The 18346-nt window shown below is 46.6% G+C and overlaps 1 protein-coding gene and 1 pseudogene across 2 annotated transcripts in view; both read right to left on the reverse strand.

Annotated features, from left to right (window-relative positions):
- Nucleotides 1-8283: 8283 nt before the first annotated feature.
- OR1K1 (olfactory receptor family 1 subfamily K member 1) lies at nucleotides 8284-9234 on the reverse strand (the record flags this gene model as incomplete). The annotated part of the gene is made up of 1 exon (XM_082622210.1): nucleotides 8284-9234. One exon carries the CDS (start codon nucleotides 9232-9234, stop codon nucleotides 8284-8286), a length of 951 nt encoding a protein of 316 aa, XP_082478336.1.
- A 4174-nt stretch (nucleotides 9235-13408) lies between these two features.
- LOC309806666 overlaps nucleotides 13409-18346 on the reverse strand; it is a 49007-nt pseudogene continuing 44069 nt past the window's right edge. The window contains exons 2-3 of the transcript in view: nucleotides 17845-17895; nucleotides 13409-14406 (exon numbers count right to left, since the gene is read on the reverse strand). The product of the transcript in view is annotated as an uncharacterized misc_RNA (transcript). The remainder of the gene's footprint in view (nucleotides 14407-17844; nucleotides 17896-18346) is intronic.

The raw sequence follows: 18346 nt of genomic DNA on the forward strand, positions 1-18346 counted from the left end.
AGTTGTGAGATGTGAAAGTCCCGGTGACTAGAATGACCTTGTCTTCCTTTCCCGTAGGGTAACCCCATCTTCAGCATGGTTGCCCGAGTATTTGTTTACACATTAGACTATGAAGTCTTTGGGGAGAGGGAGCGTGTCTCATCATTTCAAGTCTCTGATCTGAGTTGACATAAGTGAATGTTTGATGCTTAAGTGGGGAAGATCGCCAAGGCTGGAGTAGGCTGGAATTCACCACAGTAAGGTAGAACACTATCTGTTATATAGCTTTTCCAGACGTGTTATGTTTTTTTTTCCAGCAGCATTTTTATTATTTTATTTTATCTTTTTTATTAGTTATACATTTTATACATATTAGTGTATATATGTCAAGTGTTATATGTTTTTTTTTTTTTTTTGCTGTATGCGGGCCTCTCACTGCTGTGGCCTCTCCCGTTGCGGAGCACAGGCTCCGGACGCACAGGCTCAGCGGCCATGGCTCACGGGCCCAGCCGCTCCGCGGCATATGGGATCCTCCCAGACCGGGGCACGAACCCGTATCCCCTGCATCGGCAGGCGGACTCTCAACCACTGCGCCACCAGGGAGGCCCAAGTGTTATATGTTTTTAATCAGAGGTGTACTACCTGTGCTCACTGAGACCCAGATAACAAATTCAAGTTAAGCTCCCAGCCCTGCCAAAGCCTGTGGAAATGCTGGTTATAACCGATATGACCACATGGTGGCAGCAGAGGAGAGGGAACGAATTTCTTGTGTGTCTGCTGTTAAATCAGCAGAGCCACAGACTTTGGGACCTGTGGGTGATGTCTAGCACCATATACGAATCCTTTTATTTACTTATTTTCTTTCTTTCTTTTGGGGGGCTGCTCCACGGGCCTGCGGGATCTAAGTTCGCCGACCAGGGACTGAACTTGGCCGTGGCAGTGAAAGCCCAGAATCCTAACCACTAGGCCACCAGGAACTCCCCGAATCATTTTAGAGAATTTGTTTTTAGGAAAGAGACCCGGAAAGTACCACATTCACATGCTTTATTAATGAGTAATGAAAAAAAACAAATATAGTTTCATGAATAAACATACATACACTTAACTTTCATATTATGCTCAGTTAAGGTGGAGGGAAAGTCTGGCCAGGAAGAGAAGAGGAAAGCAGTGGACACCCACCAGTCCCGAGTCCAGAGTCCCAAGGACCTCAGGTCAGAACACAGCGTTTGTGTCCAAATCCCAGTCCCGATGACTTCTTGTCTCTGTCTCCTCTACTTGTGGTGATGTGAGTGACCAACACGTATTTTGACTTACTTTGTGCCAGGTCATTGTTCTAAGCACTTGGTATGTATTTTCTTAGATAATTCTTGTAACAACCCCTGAGAGATATTATTACCCTCATTTTATAGTTAAGCCCAAGGTCAATCATCTAGTAAAGTCAGGACTTAAACCCAGAACTTGGAGTTCAGGAGTCAGGATCTTAGTACTGTTTGGCAGCCTTTCCTATGAACAGGCTTTAATGATGTTCACCCAGAAAGACTTCTGGAAAGAGATGAGGGGTGCCTGTCCAATGGTTGGTGTTATGGACTGAATCCTGTCCACCCTAAAGCCCTAACCACCCCCCAAATGTGACCGTAGTTGGAGACAGGGCCTTTCAGGAGGTAATTAAGGTAGAATGAGGTCATAAGGGTGAGGCCCTAATCTGATACGACTGGTGTCCTTATAGGAAGAGGAAAAGGCACCAGAGCAGGAAGAGAGCTCTCACCAGAAACCAAACCTGATGGCACCTTGATCTTAGATTTCCAGCCTCCAGAACAGTGAGAAATAAATGTCTACTATTTAAGCCACCCACTCTATGGTATTTTGTTATAGTAGCCAAAGCTGACTAAGACACTGAATCCCGGTAATTACTACAAATTCAATAGAGAAGAGAGAAATACGATACCTCAAACTTACTTTAAAGGAGAGTTGGCAAGTGTATGGCTGTTAGCAGAAACGATACCATCTCGGGCACTTACAGTTTCTCCTGTCCTTCTGCCAGCCCTACCCAGGGCTCTACTGTGCAGTGAATCGCTACTCTGTCATCAAGGGCTTTGGATGTAATAGATATTGTTTAATAATCCTTAGGACCAGGTAGCCTCTACGCTCTGTTAGTCCCCAAACAATGATGAAAAGCTTCCCTGACGTGTTCCCAGCACCCATGTAGCTAGTTACTCATTTATAAATCTTAACTTAGGAATGCACATCCTGTTTCCAAGCACCTACTCCCATGCCCTAGGTTAACTATAAATTGTCCTAATGGCCCTTTGGTGGTGCTGGGTTCAGCTTCCAATGCTTCTGGATCATTTTCTGCCCGATCCCACCCTATGAGTAAGTTACCCTACAATAAACTGTGTTGATTATTTGCAACGCCTTCCTCGTTTTTCGGTCTCAAGATGCCTTCTCAGTTTGGTGGGTACTTTTCGTTCCCTCTGTGTCCTCCAACAGTAGGAATCACAGGAACCTCTTCTCCCCAGTGTTCATCATAACCGTCCATGTTTTCCAGAGTTGTATATTTCCTACAGCCTTCATGTCACCTCTGAACACTTCCCAACCAGTTCAGACTTTTTAAAAGCAGAGATGCCATATCCCTTTTGGCAGTCTCAAGTGTTACATGATTTAGGTCAGTGATTCTATTGGAGTGCCCCGCAGACCACCTGCATTAAAATCACCTAGGGTGTTTATTCAAAACTCAGTCCCATCCCTGGTGGCACAGTCGTTAAGAATCTGCCTGCCAATGCAGGGGACAGGAGTTCGAGCCCTGGTCGGGGAAGATCCCACATGCAGCAGAGCAAGGAAGCCCGCGAGCCACAACTACTGAGCCCGTGTGCCACAACTACTGAAGCCTGCGCACCTAGAGCCCATGCTCCGTAACAAGAGAAGCCACCGCAATGAGAAGCCTGAGCACCACAATGAAGCGTAGCCCGTGCTCACTGCAGCGAGAGAAAGCCTGCGCACAGCAACGAAGACCCAATGCAGCCAAACAAAAACAAAAACACAATCCCAGCCCTCACCCAGGCCCTACTGATTCAGAAAGTTTGGGGGTGGAGAGTAGAATGTGCATTTTAATAAGCGTGCCATGTGAGTCTGTTGCGTGGTCAGTAGATTTGGATAAGAAGCGGGTGAGGGGAGGGCTTTTACTATTTTTCATTTCAGTCCAGGGACAGATCTGTGCTCAAATAATAATTCTACCACTTTCTAGTTTGGAGCCTTGGGCAAGTTACCTCCGTGAGCTGCAATTTCCTCATCTGTAAAATGAGCATAATAATGTGTGCTGCACAGATTTTTATGAGTATCAAATGATACGATGAGCGCAAAGCCACCAGCACCAAATCTGGTCTATATTTAGTAAACTTCCTATCTTGTCATTGTGGTTTCCGAGGTCTGTGGTCACTTGATTTCGTGATATGTGTGGTGATGGTCTTGGTCGTGGGTTCACCAACTCTCAGTTGTTCTGCGTTTCCTAGAGAGAGGAAGGGGTGGGACGGTGGTGTCTGTCTATGTGTGGGGTCTGGCTACTTGCCAAATAGGCTGACTTGATCAGTTGTGCTCATTTTATCCTTCCAGCCTTTGCCAATTTCTATTTCCCTTCCCAGGAGGGAAGAGCTGAAAATGTTCCAGGGAAGGTTGAATCTGAGCGTGGGAGTGATTACAAAGTCCCCCCAAGAAGGCAACCAAGAGATGACCCTGGCTCTCTACAAAGAAAATATTGATCTCGTTATGAGATCTGAAAGGGGGATGAATCTGAAAGGGGGAGGAATGGCTCTTACTTCCAGGCGCTCCTCCTCAAATGGAAAGACATGACTAATTTTCCCTCAAAGAATCCTCGGTAGATTGGCAGAGCCTTGAGGGCAGAAACATGCTCAGAACAAGAATGTAAATCCCCAAAAGCAAAGAGAGAAAGCGAGTGTGCATTGGCAGCTCAGTCCTCAGGGCATTGAAGGGGCCGGGATGTGCTCCACTGGAGACAGAGGCAGGTATCAGAAACGGTTATGGGAGCTTCATCGGCTTGCTGTTACTGTGTAACACATCACTCCCAAAACTCAGTGGCTTAATATTTTCACTCCAGTGTCAATGAGATAGCCTGGGTTTGTTCTTGTGTTTGCAGATCAGCTGGGGGCTCTGTTCTGTGCTGGTCTTGCCTGGGTCACCTTGACTGGAGCAGCTCTGCTCTGTGTGTGTTTTATTCTCTGCTAGGGACCAGTGGGCTAGCTGAGCACGTCCTTCTCATGACAAAGAGAGAAACACAAGAGAACAAGCCCAATACCTTAGCTTCTTTTAATGCCTGTGTCATGCCTCCTAATATCTTATTGGCCAAAGCAAGTTGGATGGCTGAACCCAGAGTCAGAGATGGAAGGCAAAGTTATGTGGCCAAGGATTTGGGGATGGGTGAACTGGAGCTATTAATGTCAGCTGTCAGAATTCTCAACTCTCCCTTCAATGACTCCCAGTCTCCAGTCATTGCTCCCTCTTTGATGCTTCTATAATCTGCATTGCAGTTATGTATGTGAGGGCAAGGACTGTCTATAGCCCTAGTGCCCAGTATGTAATCATAACAGAGAGAGAGAGAGAGAGAGAGAGAGAGCGGGAGAGAGCCAAAAGGGAAGAAAGTAGGAACACAAGCAACAAAAAAGAGAAAACAGGGCAGGCACATCAGGGTAAAGGGAGCTGAGGAAACAGGACAAAAGAGACATGGAAAGGGTAAGTTAGGGAAGCACCCCTGGTTCAGAGTGAGCTAAATTGCTTGCTGATAAACAGCTTCTTGGAATATTGATCCGTTCCTAGTATTGTAAAGCAGTCATTTTCACAATGAGAAAGAGTCTTTATGTTTTAATTTTCACGTCTAATGGCTGCATTTTCCCTGTGGCAGCCCTTGCACGAAAGTAGACTTGGGTTATAGAAATTTTTTTGGTGCCCTTAGGAGTAATCAATTTACCATTTATGATCAGAGCCTCTTTCACTGCTAAGATCTCTCCAATTGCTGTACCTCTGGAATGAAGGCTGAAACTTTATAATGCAGAAAGATTGTATTAGAAACGAGGCTGGAAAGGCAGACTCAAATTCTTTTCTTGAAATGTCATTGTTTATTTTTTCTGGATGACGTGGTTCCTACATATTATCGGAATAAACTGAAGGGTTGGTAATATCAGTGCTGGGAGGGTAGGCTAGATTGATTCTGAAATGGCGAGAAGTCATTTCAGGACAACGTCAGGGAACGACGTGGTGGGTGAAGAGAAGCAGATTTCCTTGTGCAGCTCAAAGTCCTTCTGAAGAGGGACTGCAGATTCCCTGGAGCTGAAGCAACCTCCCTGGGATAAGTGTCATCTCTTCCAAGGGAACCGCTTGGAAGTGAGTCAATCATTTGCATACCTTTGCTTAAGGTGTTAAAAATTATTCATGTGAAAAAGATGCAGGGATAATTCTTCAGTGGATTTATGAACTCCTTAGTGGTTTTTCTTGACTGGGGATGGGGGAAGGATTCCTCTTCTTGTCTCCAGGTCAGTATCATTTTTTAGGGCTTCCTGAAGTAAAACAAGAGGCCAGATCTAGGTGGGGGTGGGATGGGAATGGGGCCCGGGGACGCATAGGCCTGGTGACTGAGGCTATTTATGTGCCCACCATTCCCCTCTCTTGCCTGTCTTACTGGGAGTCTGGAACTGATCAGGCATCATCTAGCCCAGCGCCTGGCACATAGAAGATGGTCAATAACTATTTATTAACTTGAATTGAGTGACGGTTTGTGGTGTGGTAGAGAGAGCATGATACTGAGAGTCAGGAGAACTGGGGCTTAAATTGGCTGGTGGAGCAAACCAGGACAAGCCTCCTTTCTTCTCCGAGCCTCAGTTTCCCTACATTCAAAGTGGGGATTTCTCCCTGGGCCATCGTGAGACCTGAGAGCACTTGTGATGCTGGTCACAGTCATCCCGTAGAAGGCACTGACCATGCTGGGGCGGAGACCGCGTGCCTTGGTCAGAGGCCAAGGGCAGAAGCCAGGCTGTGCTACAACGTGGGTGGTGGGGACCACCCCCACAGAGCTGTGGCCTCTTTTGGGGGTTGACATCTGAGCAGGATGACCAGGTCAAGGCTGGCAGCCCAGAAGAAAGAAGCATTGACCATCCCCTGAGCCCCAGAGGGCCCCTTTCCCCTTACACAGAAATAGCACCTGGAAGGAGACCAGAGGACAGACAAGGTGACAGTATAAGCACATGCATATTCTCTGTCCAGGTTCTACAGACCCAGAGGGGACTCAGGCAAGGTCCCTGATGGCCAGCAGGTGACCCACATTATGCCATAGGGCGGGGCTGATGGTACAGGGGTTGAACGGGTGATAAGCATCACGACCAGTGTGTTTGTGAAACTTTAGAGAGGCGGAGGGAGGAAGCAGTTGCGGGACTATTGATAGAGTAGCGAGGATCTGGCGTCAACCTGGGCCTGCGGGTGTGGGTGGAAGGAAGGCGGACCGGGAAGGGATGGTCTCATGTTATTGCAGGACCAAGCGACGGGGTGCTGGCGGGCCGAGCCATTGACTCTGTGTGACCCGGGCAGGTCCCTTAACCACTCTGGGTCTCCGTTTCCCAATTTATCAAGTGAAGGGGTTGGCTTAGATCAGGGGCCCCTCAGGGCAGTGAGGAAGAGCATCGGGGAGGCTGAGAAGATGGGCTCCAGGCCTCGGACCCTTGTTCCAGCTACACTGTACAGCTTTTCCCCCTTCATTTTGGATAGTATGTTTCTGGGTAAGATTTCATTGAAGAAAAGAGTTGTGGTTTTCTGTTTTGTTTTGTTTTCTAAAGCCACTGGTCTAAAGACCTTTAAGTTTCCTTTCAGCCGTAAACAGCGTAGGATAGCAGTTCCAGGGCCAGGTGGTGGCAGCTCCTTAGTGGGAGCTGGTAGGGAGAGCTGACCCAGCCCTAGGACCTCTGCAGCCCTCCTCCTCTCTAGAAAGGGGGGTGGGGAGGGGAGGCAGGCTGGGGTGCTGGAGTGGGTACAGATTTCTGGGAAAGACGGACAGAAAAGCTCCTGCTTCGTAAACCTGTTTGGTAAAAATTTGGGCTCACTGTGAGGGCCTTTCAGACCCCAAGACGGGTCCTCACCCGAGACAGTGCATCTGCCCTGGTCTGGGGTTTCTTCCTGCAAGTTCGTCCACGGAGGCTCCCAAACCCGGGGCCTGAATTCTATGGGGCCCAGTGAAAATACAGCTGAGGGACCTGAGTCTGCTACTGACTAACTCAGCACCTTCAAGCCTCCGTTTCCTCACTCGTAAAGTGGCAATAAAAGTACCCGCGCTTTTTGTGGGTAAAAATAAGTGAAGTGCAGGGACTTCCCTGGCTGTCCAGTGGTTAAGACTCCGCGCTTCCAATGAGGGGGGATGTGGGTTCGATCCCTGGTCAGGGAACTAAGATCCCACATGCCGCATGGCCAAAACATAAAAATTAAAAAAAAAAAAAAAAGTGAAGTGCTGACATACTATAAAAACTTTAAAAATTACCTCTTCCATCTGCCCCTAATACCTGTGCCCCGTGCCTTCTCTGCCTTGCTTAATTTAATTCAATTTCTTGATTTACGGTTCATGCCTAAAGCATGCTCCTAGTACAGAAGGCCAGGGGTAGCTGCACGGGCAGCATCACAGCAAACAAGTGCAAGAACAAAGGGTTAGACAAATGGACGGCTTCTGAGGACTCATGAACATAAAAAATACAGTCATTTATTCATCTCAGATTCCCAGAGTGCCTCCTGTGTGCCAAACTGGGTTTACTAGGTGAGGTCAACCCCGACACATGGTTATGTGAATTTTTGTCTCTGTCTCAGACAGTTGAGAAGAAGTCATTGTTTTGAGAAAACATGGTGATGTGATGGAAAACAAAGTGCCAGTTCCCCAGAGCAAGACCTGGGTGGCATAGCCTCCCATATAGCTTTAAGCCCTATACAGCAGAAAATGGTAGCATGCTCCCCAAATGCCTGGGAGTGACTGTTAGAAGAGGGCATGATGTGGCCGAAAGGTCCCAGGTTTTGCCACCTAAAAATGGTGTAAACTTAGGAAGGTCAAATCTAACTTTGAGCCCCAGTTTCCTCATCTATGAAACTGGGTCATAAAATCTGCTTGCCTGGTTGTTGTGGAATAAAATCAGATCGGGGAAGGATCTGCTTTACGGTAGCACTTGGAAAGGGATCTCCATTATTACGGTTTTGGAAAAAGCACAGAGCGGATGATTGCATTCATGAGTGTCACTGTGGGAGATGCAGTCTGTCCTTGGTGGGGTCCAGGCCTCAGGAGTCACCAGCTGAGATCCTGTGCCGAGTGAAAAGGGCTCTGAGCACCCCCTGCACATCGCGATTCCGGAGGCTGTAGGTGAGAGTGTCCGGCATAGGCGTGACCACAGTGTACGTGACGCTGGCCACTCGGCCCCGCTCGGCCTCGTACCGGGACATGGGCTGGAAGTAGACTGCAATGACTGTCCCGTAGAAGAGGCCCACCATGGCCAGGTGGGAGTCACAGGTGGACACAGCCCGGAGGTTCCCCGTGGCTGAGGGCAGCTGGAGCACCACAGCTGCGATGGCCCCCTGGAAGGCGAGAATGAGCAGGAAGGGAGTGACTACCACCGCGGCACCCTCGGTGAAGATGACGAACTGGATGTGGTGGGTGTCGGAGCACGAGAGCCTTAAGACAGGCTGGTGGTCACAGAAGAAGTGGGGCGCTTGGTGGGAGGCACAGAAGGACAGGTGGGCCACAAGCAGGATATGCAGGAGGGAGTGGATGTGGGACACGAGCCACGCAGTCCCCACCAGGGCTGTGCACACAGCCCGGGACATCCTCGTGGCATAGTGGAGGGGGTGCCGGATGGCCACGTAACGGTCATAGGCCATGGCAGCCAGGAGGCAGCTCTCAGTTACACCCAGGGCAAAGAAGAAGTACATTTGGGTCAGGCAGCCAGCCAGGGGGATGGAGCGGTCATGGGCCATCAGGCTGGCCAACATCTTGGGTACAGTGACGGAGGTAAAGCAGAGGTCAGCAAAGGACAGATGGGCCAGCAGGAAGTACATGGGCGCATGAAGGGTTGGACTGGCTCGGATGATGGCCACAATGAGTCCATTACCCAGGATGCCCGCCACATACAGGACCAAAAATAGGACAAAGAGAGGCCGCTGCTGTCCAGGATTTGTTGTTAGTCCTAGTAGGGTGAATGGGGTTCCTTCTGAAGTCTCATTGGCGGCATCCATGGCTGGGCTGCTTCTTTGTCTGGGACCCCAAGGGTTCCTTTCTACTGCTGAGTCATCTCCCCAGTGTCAAAGGAAAAGGGTGAAGGGCCACTAAGTTGCTCAAGGCTTTCTGGCCATGCGGGAAATCATGGGTTTGGAGTCAGACAGCCGTGTTGCTACACACAGGTGTGGACCATGTGCAAATCATTTTTCCTCCCTGAATCTTCTTCCTTTCCAGGCCTTAGGTTCCCCATCAGTAAAGTAAGGGAGCTGAACCAGATTACCTTGAAGGCTGCTTCCAACTTGGATACTTTGTGATTTGAAGCAAAAACAGAACAAAAACATTGCCCAGGATGTGGACCAGAGAAGGAAGAAAACACAAAAGAAAAGATCAAACAGAGAGAGGATCAAAATCAGGGAGAGATTTGACCAATGGGCATTTATTTCAGGAAAGTCAGAGTGGAAAAGAAAACCCAGATGGAAGCAAGGAACTTACCAAAGAAATAAAAATTCCAAACATTAAGGGCACACATATATTGACATGAATGTAAACCTACAGTACCCAAATGCAAACATGATGTTTTAGAACACTGAGGGACAAAAGAAGAAACCATCACTCCCAGGGATGTGAGGATCTGATGATGTTCAGATACCCAGACTGCCATCCAATATGTCATCAACAGTGGATGATGGGACGCAGTCGAGCAATATCATCAAATTCTGAAGAAAAAAAAGATTTTGAACCTAGAATTCTATCCTAAACCAAAATATTAATCAAGTATGAGAAAGGAATAAAGAAATTTTCAGACTTGCAAAACAAAACAAAAAAACAAAAAAAGAACCAAAGAACCTGGATGACTCCCTGTATCCCTGGAAAACGCTTCCAATGAAATCAAACACTTACTGCATCAAACAGATGCACACCCTTTATGGGAGACTCATGCAGACAGATGGGTACACCTGCCAGATGAAGAGACTTGACTCTTAAGGACAGAGGCAACTTGTTTCAATGCCTCCATTTTTTCCTGTCTGAATCTCACTGCAGAAATCTTGGATGATTCTCCAAGAGGGGGGTCTTAAAAGGAGAGGGATTTTAGGATGGGTTTCCTGAAGGCTATGCTGAGGCCATCTCTGCAGGAGAATGATCTCTTAATTTCTTTTCACATCCTTCTCTCTATTAAAATAAAGACCCTTCCTACCCTATTGTCTTCCTTTTCCTCCTCCATTGGGTAAGAAGAATTTCTGGCTTTGGATCCCTGGAGAACATATTTTTCTCAAATTTACAATCGCGTCGCACTGTCCAGGAAGGTAAGAGGATCGGGGCGAGAGGGTAAGATGGAGTGGGAAAGCTTGCTTACGAATTGGCTTTTTCAGAAACTGGACCTACTCTGACCCGTGTTTAAATGGGTCTCAATAAACATTCACATACACGGAGCTGTTTGCAGAAACATTCATCTGTAATCACAAACACACCGGTGCAGGCATGCAGGCATGTGTAGCCTCCAGCTGTGCTCTGCAAATACACAGGCACGATCGATCACATACGGAAATGTGGACACTGACATCTGAGTAAGCAGACAAGTGTAACCACAAGACCCACGGACCCAGACCATCCTACACATAAACAGAGGGTCCAAAGCAATCACAAAGTAGCACTGAGGCCAGAGGGTGACGCTCATTTACAGACTCCTGTTCACAGGGGCTCCTGGCACCATCCATGCACAGCTACTGGGACATGCACGTTCATGCTTCCTCTGAGCACGTAGTCTGTGTCAGCTCTCTACCAGTGCCCGTCCACCCCATCCCACACACCCTGTCACACCCCGTCACACAATCACATCTTCCGGCACAGCCCTGGGGGCCCATGGCCTCGCAACTTCACACACATGGCTACACTCACATAGGCTCGTGCTGGGTCACAGCAGAGATGTGCCACCCTAGAGGAGCACGTCCATATACACACCACCTCCCCCTCCCCCAATGATGCCATCGGACAGTGATGGGGATGCACAGTCTCAGCCTCACACAAACAGCACCCGCTCTCACACTCACATGTACAGCTCATGCCCACAGCCACATTCAAGAGGACAGATTCGTACACTCTCCAGCCTGACCACTTGCCCCAAGTGTACCTTCTGGCTTCTCCACATCACAGGAGGGAACAGCAGCGCGGGCCAAGTGTACCCCATCACTGAAGAGTCTGGGGAGGGAGCTATTGGCCACACTTATGGGGTTTGGGGCCTTGGGAGCACCTTAGCTTCTCCCAGAGACAGTACCCTTTCCCCTGGCCCTCATTCCTGGGGTGGGAGGCAGCTTGGCTCTGGGGCTTGTTATTCTTTCTCTCTAGGACCCAGTTTGATGGAGGTAGGGGTGGTTGGTGCCACCTTCAACTTGGGGGACCCTGAGGAACCCCATGCGTCATGAAACTGTTGCCCCACCTCTCCTTGGAAGCACCTATCATAACTCCTGGGGTCCACTCCTGTCCTGTTCTTGCATGAAGGGGCTTCATGGGCAGAATGCAGTGCCTTGGGCCTTGCCCATGTGCACCTGAGTCAGGGAGACAAAGAAAATCTATCAAAATTGTAAACTCTGGGTATATAAAAATCCCAAGAGTACTGGATCTGAAGGGTCTAGCATGACCTGGAGCTCTGTGGTTGCCTTTGCCCAAGAGGTTTATGGAATTTCCTCTCCAGACCCCAACTCTGCCTCTGGATCTTGTAATCTTAACACAAAGCAGTCTACACTATCTGACCACGTGCTAATCTGAGCAAACTCAGAACCCTCAATGAAACTTAAATCCACCAATAATTAGCTCCTACTCTTAAGCTTTAAGAAACATCAACCATTATCCATAACCCTAAGTACGTCTTAAAGTGACCCCAAACACGTTGATTTGATACTCAAAATACTCTTCTTATGCCTTACTTTCATCTAGCTCTGAACCTAGGCTAACTGTAATAATAACTAGACTGTGACTTAAGCTTATCACAAATTTTATCCACATACCAACCTAACTTAAATCGAACAGAGCTCTAACATGAACTAAACTCTAACTCAAATTTAATCTAGCAATAAAAAAAGAAACCTGAATTCTCATCGTAAGTAGTCCTGCCCTTTAACACTAACTATAAAATATTTCTAACATTTCTTTTTTTTATATTGAAGTACAGTTGATTTACAATGTTGTGTTAGTTTCAGGTGTACAGCAAAGTGATTCAGTTACACACACATTCTTTTTCAGATTCTTTCCCCTTATAGCTTATTACAAAATATTGAGTATAGTTCTCTGTGCTATATAGTAGGTCCTTGCTGGCTATCTCTTTTATATATAGTAGTGTGTACATGTTATTTCTAATATTTCTAATAAGAGCTCAAATTTATCCAAACCCTTACTCCTAAATTTGTCCCCAATCCACTATTAATTAGAATCAATCCAAATTGTAAAATTTACATAATTTTAATTCAATCCTAAATTTGTCCATTTGTAACCTAACCCTGGCTTTACCCTAACTGTAACCCTAGTCTTAGCTGTAACATGAACGCTAACCATACTCTAACCGTAACCATAGTTCTGATCCTTTCCTAATCTCTATCACAGCCCTGAAATAAATTAATCTTGGTCAAATTCTAACCAACTATAGGATTTTAGGAATGAGCTCATGTATGTTCTGGTGCTGCTTAGCCATTGTCCTGAGAGATGGAATATGTAGGCTAATAGGGAAAGATATTTGCCTCACCAGATTCCATCCCATTCTTTGGCATGAGTGGGTACTGAAGATGTTCTCTTGGGGTCAAGGTGAGCAGAAGCAGACTCACTGGTCATGAAGGACCTCAGAAGAGCAAGAATCTAGAAACACTTGCAGCCAATACGGCTCTTATCTGGTGTTTCTGGGAATCATCCTCTTAGAAGTTCAAGTGGCAAATAAACTTAAGTTACTGCATCTGGTGACATGCAGGAACTTCCATGTTTTGAACATCGAGGAACCTAAGGCAGCTCAACAGCAGATTAACTTGATCTTAATTCTGGCGCTGGGTCTAGATTACTCCAGGTTCCTGTCTCCTGTATGTAAGCTTCAGTTTCTCCCCTTTTCTCCCCCTCAAACAATGACAAGACACACCCAGCCAGAGGAACCTCCACCTTTACCCACAGTGACAGGGCCCGGGAAGAGCTCTCCTCATCTCTTCAGAGTCAGTCCTAACCAGCCTCTCGGACCTCGCACTCATGCGCCGGCCTCGGACAGCAGCAGTGCTTCCAGTTCCTTCTGAGCATCTCCCTGACCTCTTTGTTGCAGAGGCTGTAGATGAGCGGGTTGAGAGCTGGGATGACAAGGGTGTAGAACACAGATGCTATCTTGTCAGTGTCCAGGGTGTAGCTGGAGCTGGGGCACAGGTTCATGAAAATGAGTGTCCCGTAAAGCACGGCCACGGCCGTGAGGTGGGAGCCACAGGTAGAGGCTGCTCATCGCCGGCCCTTGGCCAAGTGCATGCCGCTCACAGCTCTGGCAATGAACCCAAGGACACAGCAATAGCCAACACGGTGGCTGTCTGGATGAAGCCACAGACGATGAAGAGGAGGAGTTCACTGAGACTGGTGTCGTTGCAGGAGATGGCCAGCAGTGGAGGGATATCGCAGAGGAAGCTGTTCACCTCCCAAGAGCCGCAGAAGCTCAGGTGGAAGGTGAAAGTCGTGTGGACCACGGCACTCACTGCCCCACCCAGGCCTGATGCTGCCAGCAAGACCAGACACAGACGCCGCGACATGGCGGTGGTGTAGAGAAGAGGGTTTCCGATGGCCACATCGCGGTCATAGGCCATGGATGTCTACAGGCAACACTTGGCATCCACCAGCCCTGTAAACAAAAACATCTGGAGGGCACAGGCTGCGTAAGGGATGGTGATGCAGGGCAACAGCTGGTCCACGGGCATCTTGGGCCCGATGGCTGAGGAATAGCAGGCATCCAGCAGGGAGAGGTTGGCCAGGAAGAAGTACATGGGTGTGTGGAGCTGGGCAGCCACGTAGACTGGCAGCACCATGCCTACATTTCCCAGCAGGCTCACCAGGTAGACGGGCAGGAAGATCAGGAAGAGGGTCAGGTGCAGGTCCCAGCGATCTGTGATGCCCAGGAGGATGAACTCAGTAGGGGCACCCCTGGCTCAAGTGAAGTTCTCTGGCATCATCCTGCAGGACAGAGTCTGGGGAGATACAAAGCAAGAGGGAGGTGAGGGAAAGGTTAGGACCATCACCTGTGAGAAAGCGCTTTGTACTGGGAGACAGGTAGACTTGGGTGTGAGTCCTAACTGTGTAACAAAATAGCGGTGTGACCTTGGACAAGCCATATCACCTCTCAAAACCTGTGTTTTTAATGCTGAGAAGTCACTATCATTTAACCTTTATGAGAGCGGGAATCTTGCCTGTCTTATTCAATTTTGAATCCACAGTTCTGAGAATATAGCCTGGCACATAGTAATTGCTCAGTAAATACAGGCATACCTCATTTTATTGCCCTTGGCTTTATCATGCTTCACAGATGGTGTTTTGTTTTTTGCTTATGTTTTTGTTTTTTACAAATTGAAGGTTTTGGCACCATTTTTCTGACAGCATTTGTTCACTTCATGTCTCTGTGTCACATTTCAGCAATAATCACAGTATTTCAAACTTTTTCATCATTATTATATTTGTTATGGTGATCTGTGATCAGTGATCTTTGATGTTACTATTATGATTCACTGAAGACTTAGATGATGATTAGCATTTTTAGCAATAAAGTGTTTTAAAATTAAGGTACATACACTAGCATTATTTAGACATAATGCTATTGCACACTTAATAGACTACAGTATAGTGTAAACATAACTTTTATATGCACTGGGAAACCAAAACATTGCTGTGACTTGCTTTGCTATATTGGCTATATTGCATTTGTCTGGAACTGAACACACAATATCTCCAAAGTCTACCTGAATTTGTTAAATGCATGAATGATGAATAGGATAATAGTTGGTGTCTGGACAAGGATTGAAAACTCCATGACTCTATATGCATTCGCCTCTCCAGTTTCCCAAGGAGGAAAAGAGGCAATGAAATGGGCACAGTCTCCTGATCCAAAGGGTAACTATTTGCTGTGGGTCTTGAGGTTTTCTGGGAGGACATCTTTCCACTAGAGTAAGACCTGGGAAGGGAGAGTGCAGCAGTGGTTGGCCTCTGGGGGAGACGGCAAGAAGTAGAAAGAACAGAAGATTTGAATATATTCCAGGGCTGGACTTTTCACCTCCCCAGGTCTCAGTTTTCTCATCTGTGTAGGGAGAAAGAAAAAGCTTCAAGGATTCAATGAGATAATGCATATAAAGCATCTCACACAGAGCCTGGCACACAGCAGGCGTTTAATGAAGGATCAGTTAATTGAGTTGAGTTAGATGCCTTGCCTGGATACTAGAAGGAAGCAACTTTAAGGTAACCAGAAGTAGTGTAATTTCCAGAAAATATAACATTGTTTACACTCCTGTGCCTTTTCACTCCTTCCCTCTGCCTAGAACTCATTTCCTCTTTTTGTGTTTGACAAAAGCTATCTCAGATGTAAAGCCTTCCCTTGTTGACTCAGATGACTCAGAGGAAAATAAACTTCTCCCTACTTTGTGCTGGCTGCACTGGAGCTTACATCCATCACAGCATTTCATTATTCTTTTGCACATTTTTTAAAGTCTTCATTGAATTTGTTACAATATTGCTTCTGTTTTATGTTTTGGGTTTTGGCCGCAAGGCATGTGGGATCCTAGCTCCCAACCAGGGATTGAACCCACACCCCCTGCATTGGAAGGCGAAGTCTTAACCACTGGACTGCCAGAGAAGTCTCAACTGCACATATTTTTTATGTGTCCGTCTCTCCTGTGGGCTTTGAGCTCCTTGATTCAATATTTATTCAACAAATGTTTATTGAGTCCTACTATGTGCTAAGTATGGCCCTGTGATTCATTTTTGTACCTCCAGGGTCTGGTATGTAATCAGTGCTCAATAAATGTTAGTCGAATGTATAAAACAGTGAAAAGAATATGAACATTAACAGCATGCAGACCTGGTTTTAAATCTGGGTTCCACCACTTTCTGCTGTGTAACTTCAGGCAAGTCACTTCACCTCTCTCAGACTGTTTTCTTATTCTAAGGTAGATGTAATATCTGTTGGAGGGTTCCAAGAGGCAATAAATGTGCAGCACCTGGAACTGAATAAATGCTCTTTCTCTTTCATTTAAGAGAAGTTTAGATGTTTGGGACCTACCTGTGGCTAGTGAGGATGATGAAGGTCTTCGTAAAGTGCAACTTGGATGAAAAAAATTTTGATTATATCATATGTTGGTGAGGTTCTGCTGGTGGAAATGTAAATTGAAAATTTGGAGGACAATTTAGCAGTTAACTACAAACGTGTATACCCTAGTGTCTTAGTCTGCTTGGGCTGCTACAACAAAGCACCATAGACTGGGCTGCTTAAACAACAGATATTTATTTCTTGCAGTTCTGGAGGCTGCGAAGTCCAAGATCAGGGTGCCAGCATGGTTGGATTCTGGTGACGGCCTACTTTTAGACTTGCTGATGGATGCCTTCTTGCTTTATCCTTATGTGGTGGAGAGAGATAGAGTGCAAGTTGTCTAGTCTCTTCTTATAAGGGCACTAATTCCATCATGAGGACCCCACTCTTAGGACTTTATCTAAACCTAATTACCTCCCAAAGGCCCCACTTCCAAATACCATTATATTCGGGATTAGGGCTTCAACATATAAGTTTTGGAGGGACACAAACATTCAGTCCATAACACCTAGTAATTCTACTTCTTGGTGTTTTGAAAACTCTCACACATGTACACAAGGAGATATGCACAAAGGTGCATGCTCTCCTGGACTGTTTGTAATGGCCCAACATTAGCCAATGTCAATAGGCTCGTGGGTGTTAAACAGGAATAGATTTAACTTATATGTATCAATGTGGAGAGATCTTAAAACCACATTGAGATAAAAACATAATTTGTGGAAAAATGTACAGATTGAAGAAAGAGCACAAAACAATAATATATGTCTTTATGTATATGTATGCAGAATGCACTGATGGTTGCTCCAACCAGAGATAGGATCCTAGCTAAAGGGTCCCAGGACATCTCAAAGGTTTCATCTTCTTTACCTCATCTCTACATCCAGAGCTGATCCTCCTTATCTTTTAAGACTCAGCTCAGGGATCATTACTTTTTCCCAGGAAGCTTTATCTGAACATCCAACCGCCCAACCTCTCGTTTCTGGAACCCCACTTACTGGCATCTCTATGTTATAGTTCTACTCCATCATTTTATCATTACCTACGTGATGTTCTCCCTCACCTAACTGAGCATTTGAGACCATGCCTAAGTCTTCCCTTTATCCTTAGGGATACAGAATTTTAGGGATCTTCCCCTCTTCCTTGGTGGGATCACACTGGTGGAGGTTAGACAGCCTCCAGGAGTAGAAAACTGGGGGGTCCCAGCCCCACCCAACTATATGGTCTCCATGAATGAAGTCAGCTTGCCAGCTGAAGTTCTGCATCCAGAACCCAGTTGGTGGCAAACCCCGTGTGTATTTCTTGTCTGTCCACGTGGAAAGCAAACACCACTCACCTTCACAAAGTGAGGAGCAGACCTGCTTCGAGTGCCTTTCCACTTCTTCACCTGTAAAATGGGGGTAATGAAACGTCAAGGCTTTTAAATTGCTTTGAAATTTGGGGGTGCAAGGATCCCAAAACTTCAGTTAAGTGGTTAATCCGGAGTGTGTGTGTGTGTGTGTGTGTGCACAAAACATAGAGTGAATTCTCCATTAATTTCTCTCTGTTGCCTTACTGCCCATGAGGAGTAATCCTGACATTCAGGGAATTAATGTTTTTCCTTGAAGTTAAGAAAATGGAGTTCCAAAGAAGGAAAGAGACAAGATACACAGCTCTTAAGGTATAGAGTTGGGGCTTGAACTCAGATCTGGCTCCAAATCCAATTTTCTTTGTCTCTAGACAGAGGCCCTAAATAGTTCTCTTAACAGATTACCAAGCTAGTTGTCACTATCTTGCCTCAGTTCTCTCATCTTTAGATTAAGCAGATTGGACCAGATCAGGGGTTCCCAGTCTACTCT

The sequence above is a fragment of the Mesoplodon mirus genome, assembly GCF_964341445.2.
Source record: "Mesoplodon mirus genome assembly, chromosome: 1".
Lineage (NCBI taxonomy): Eukaryota > Metazoa > Chordata > Mammalia > Artiodactyla > Ziphiidae > Mesoplodon > Mesoplodon mirus.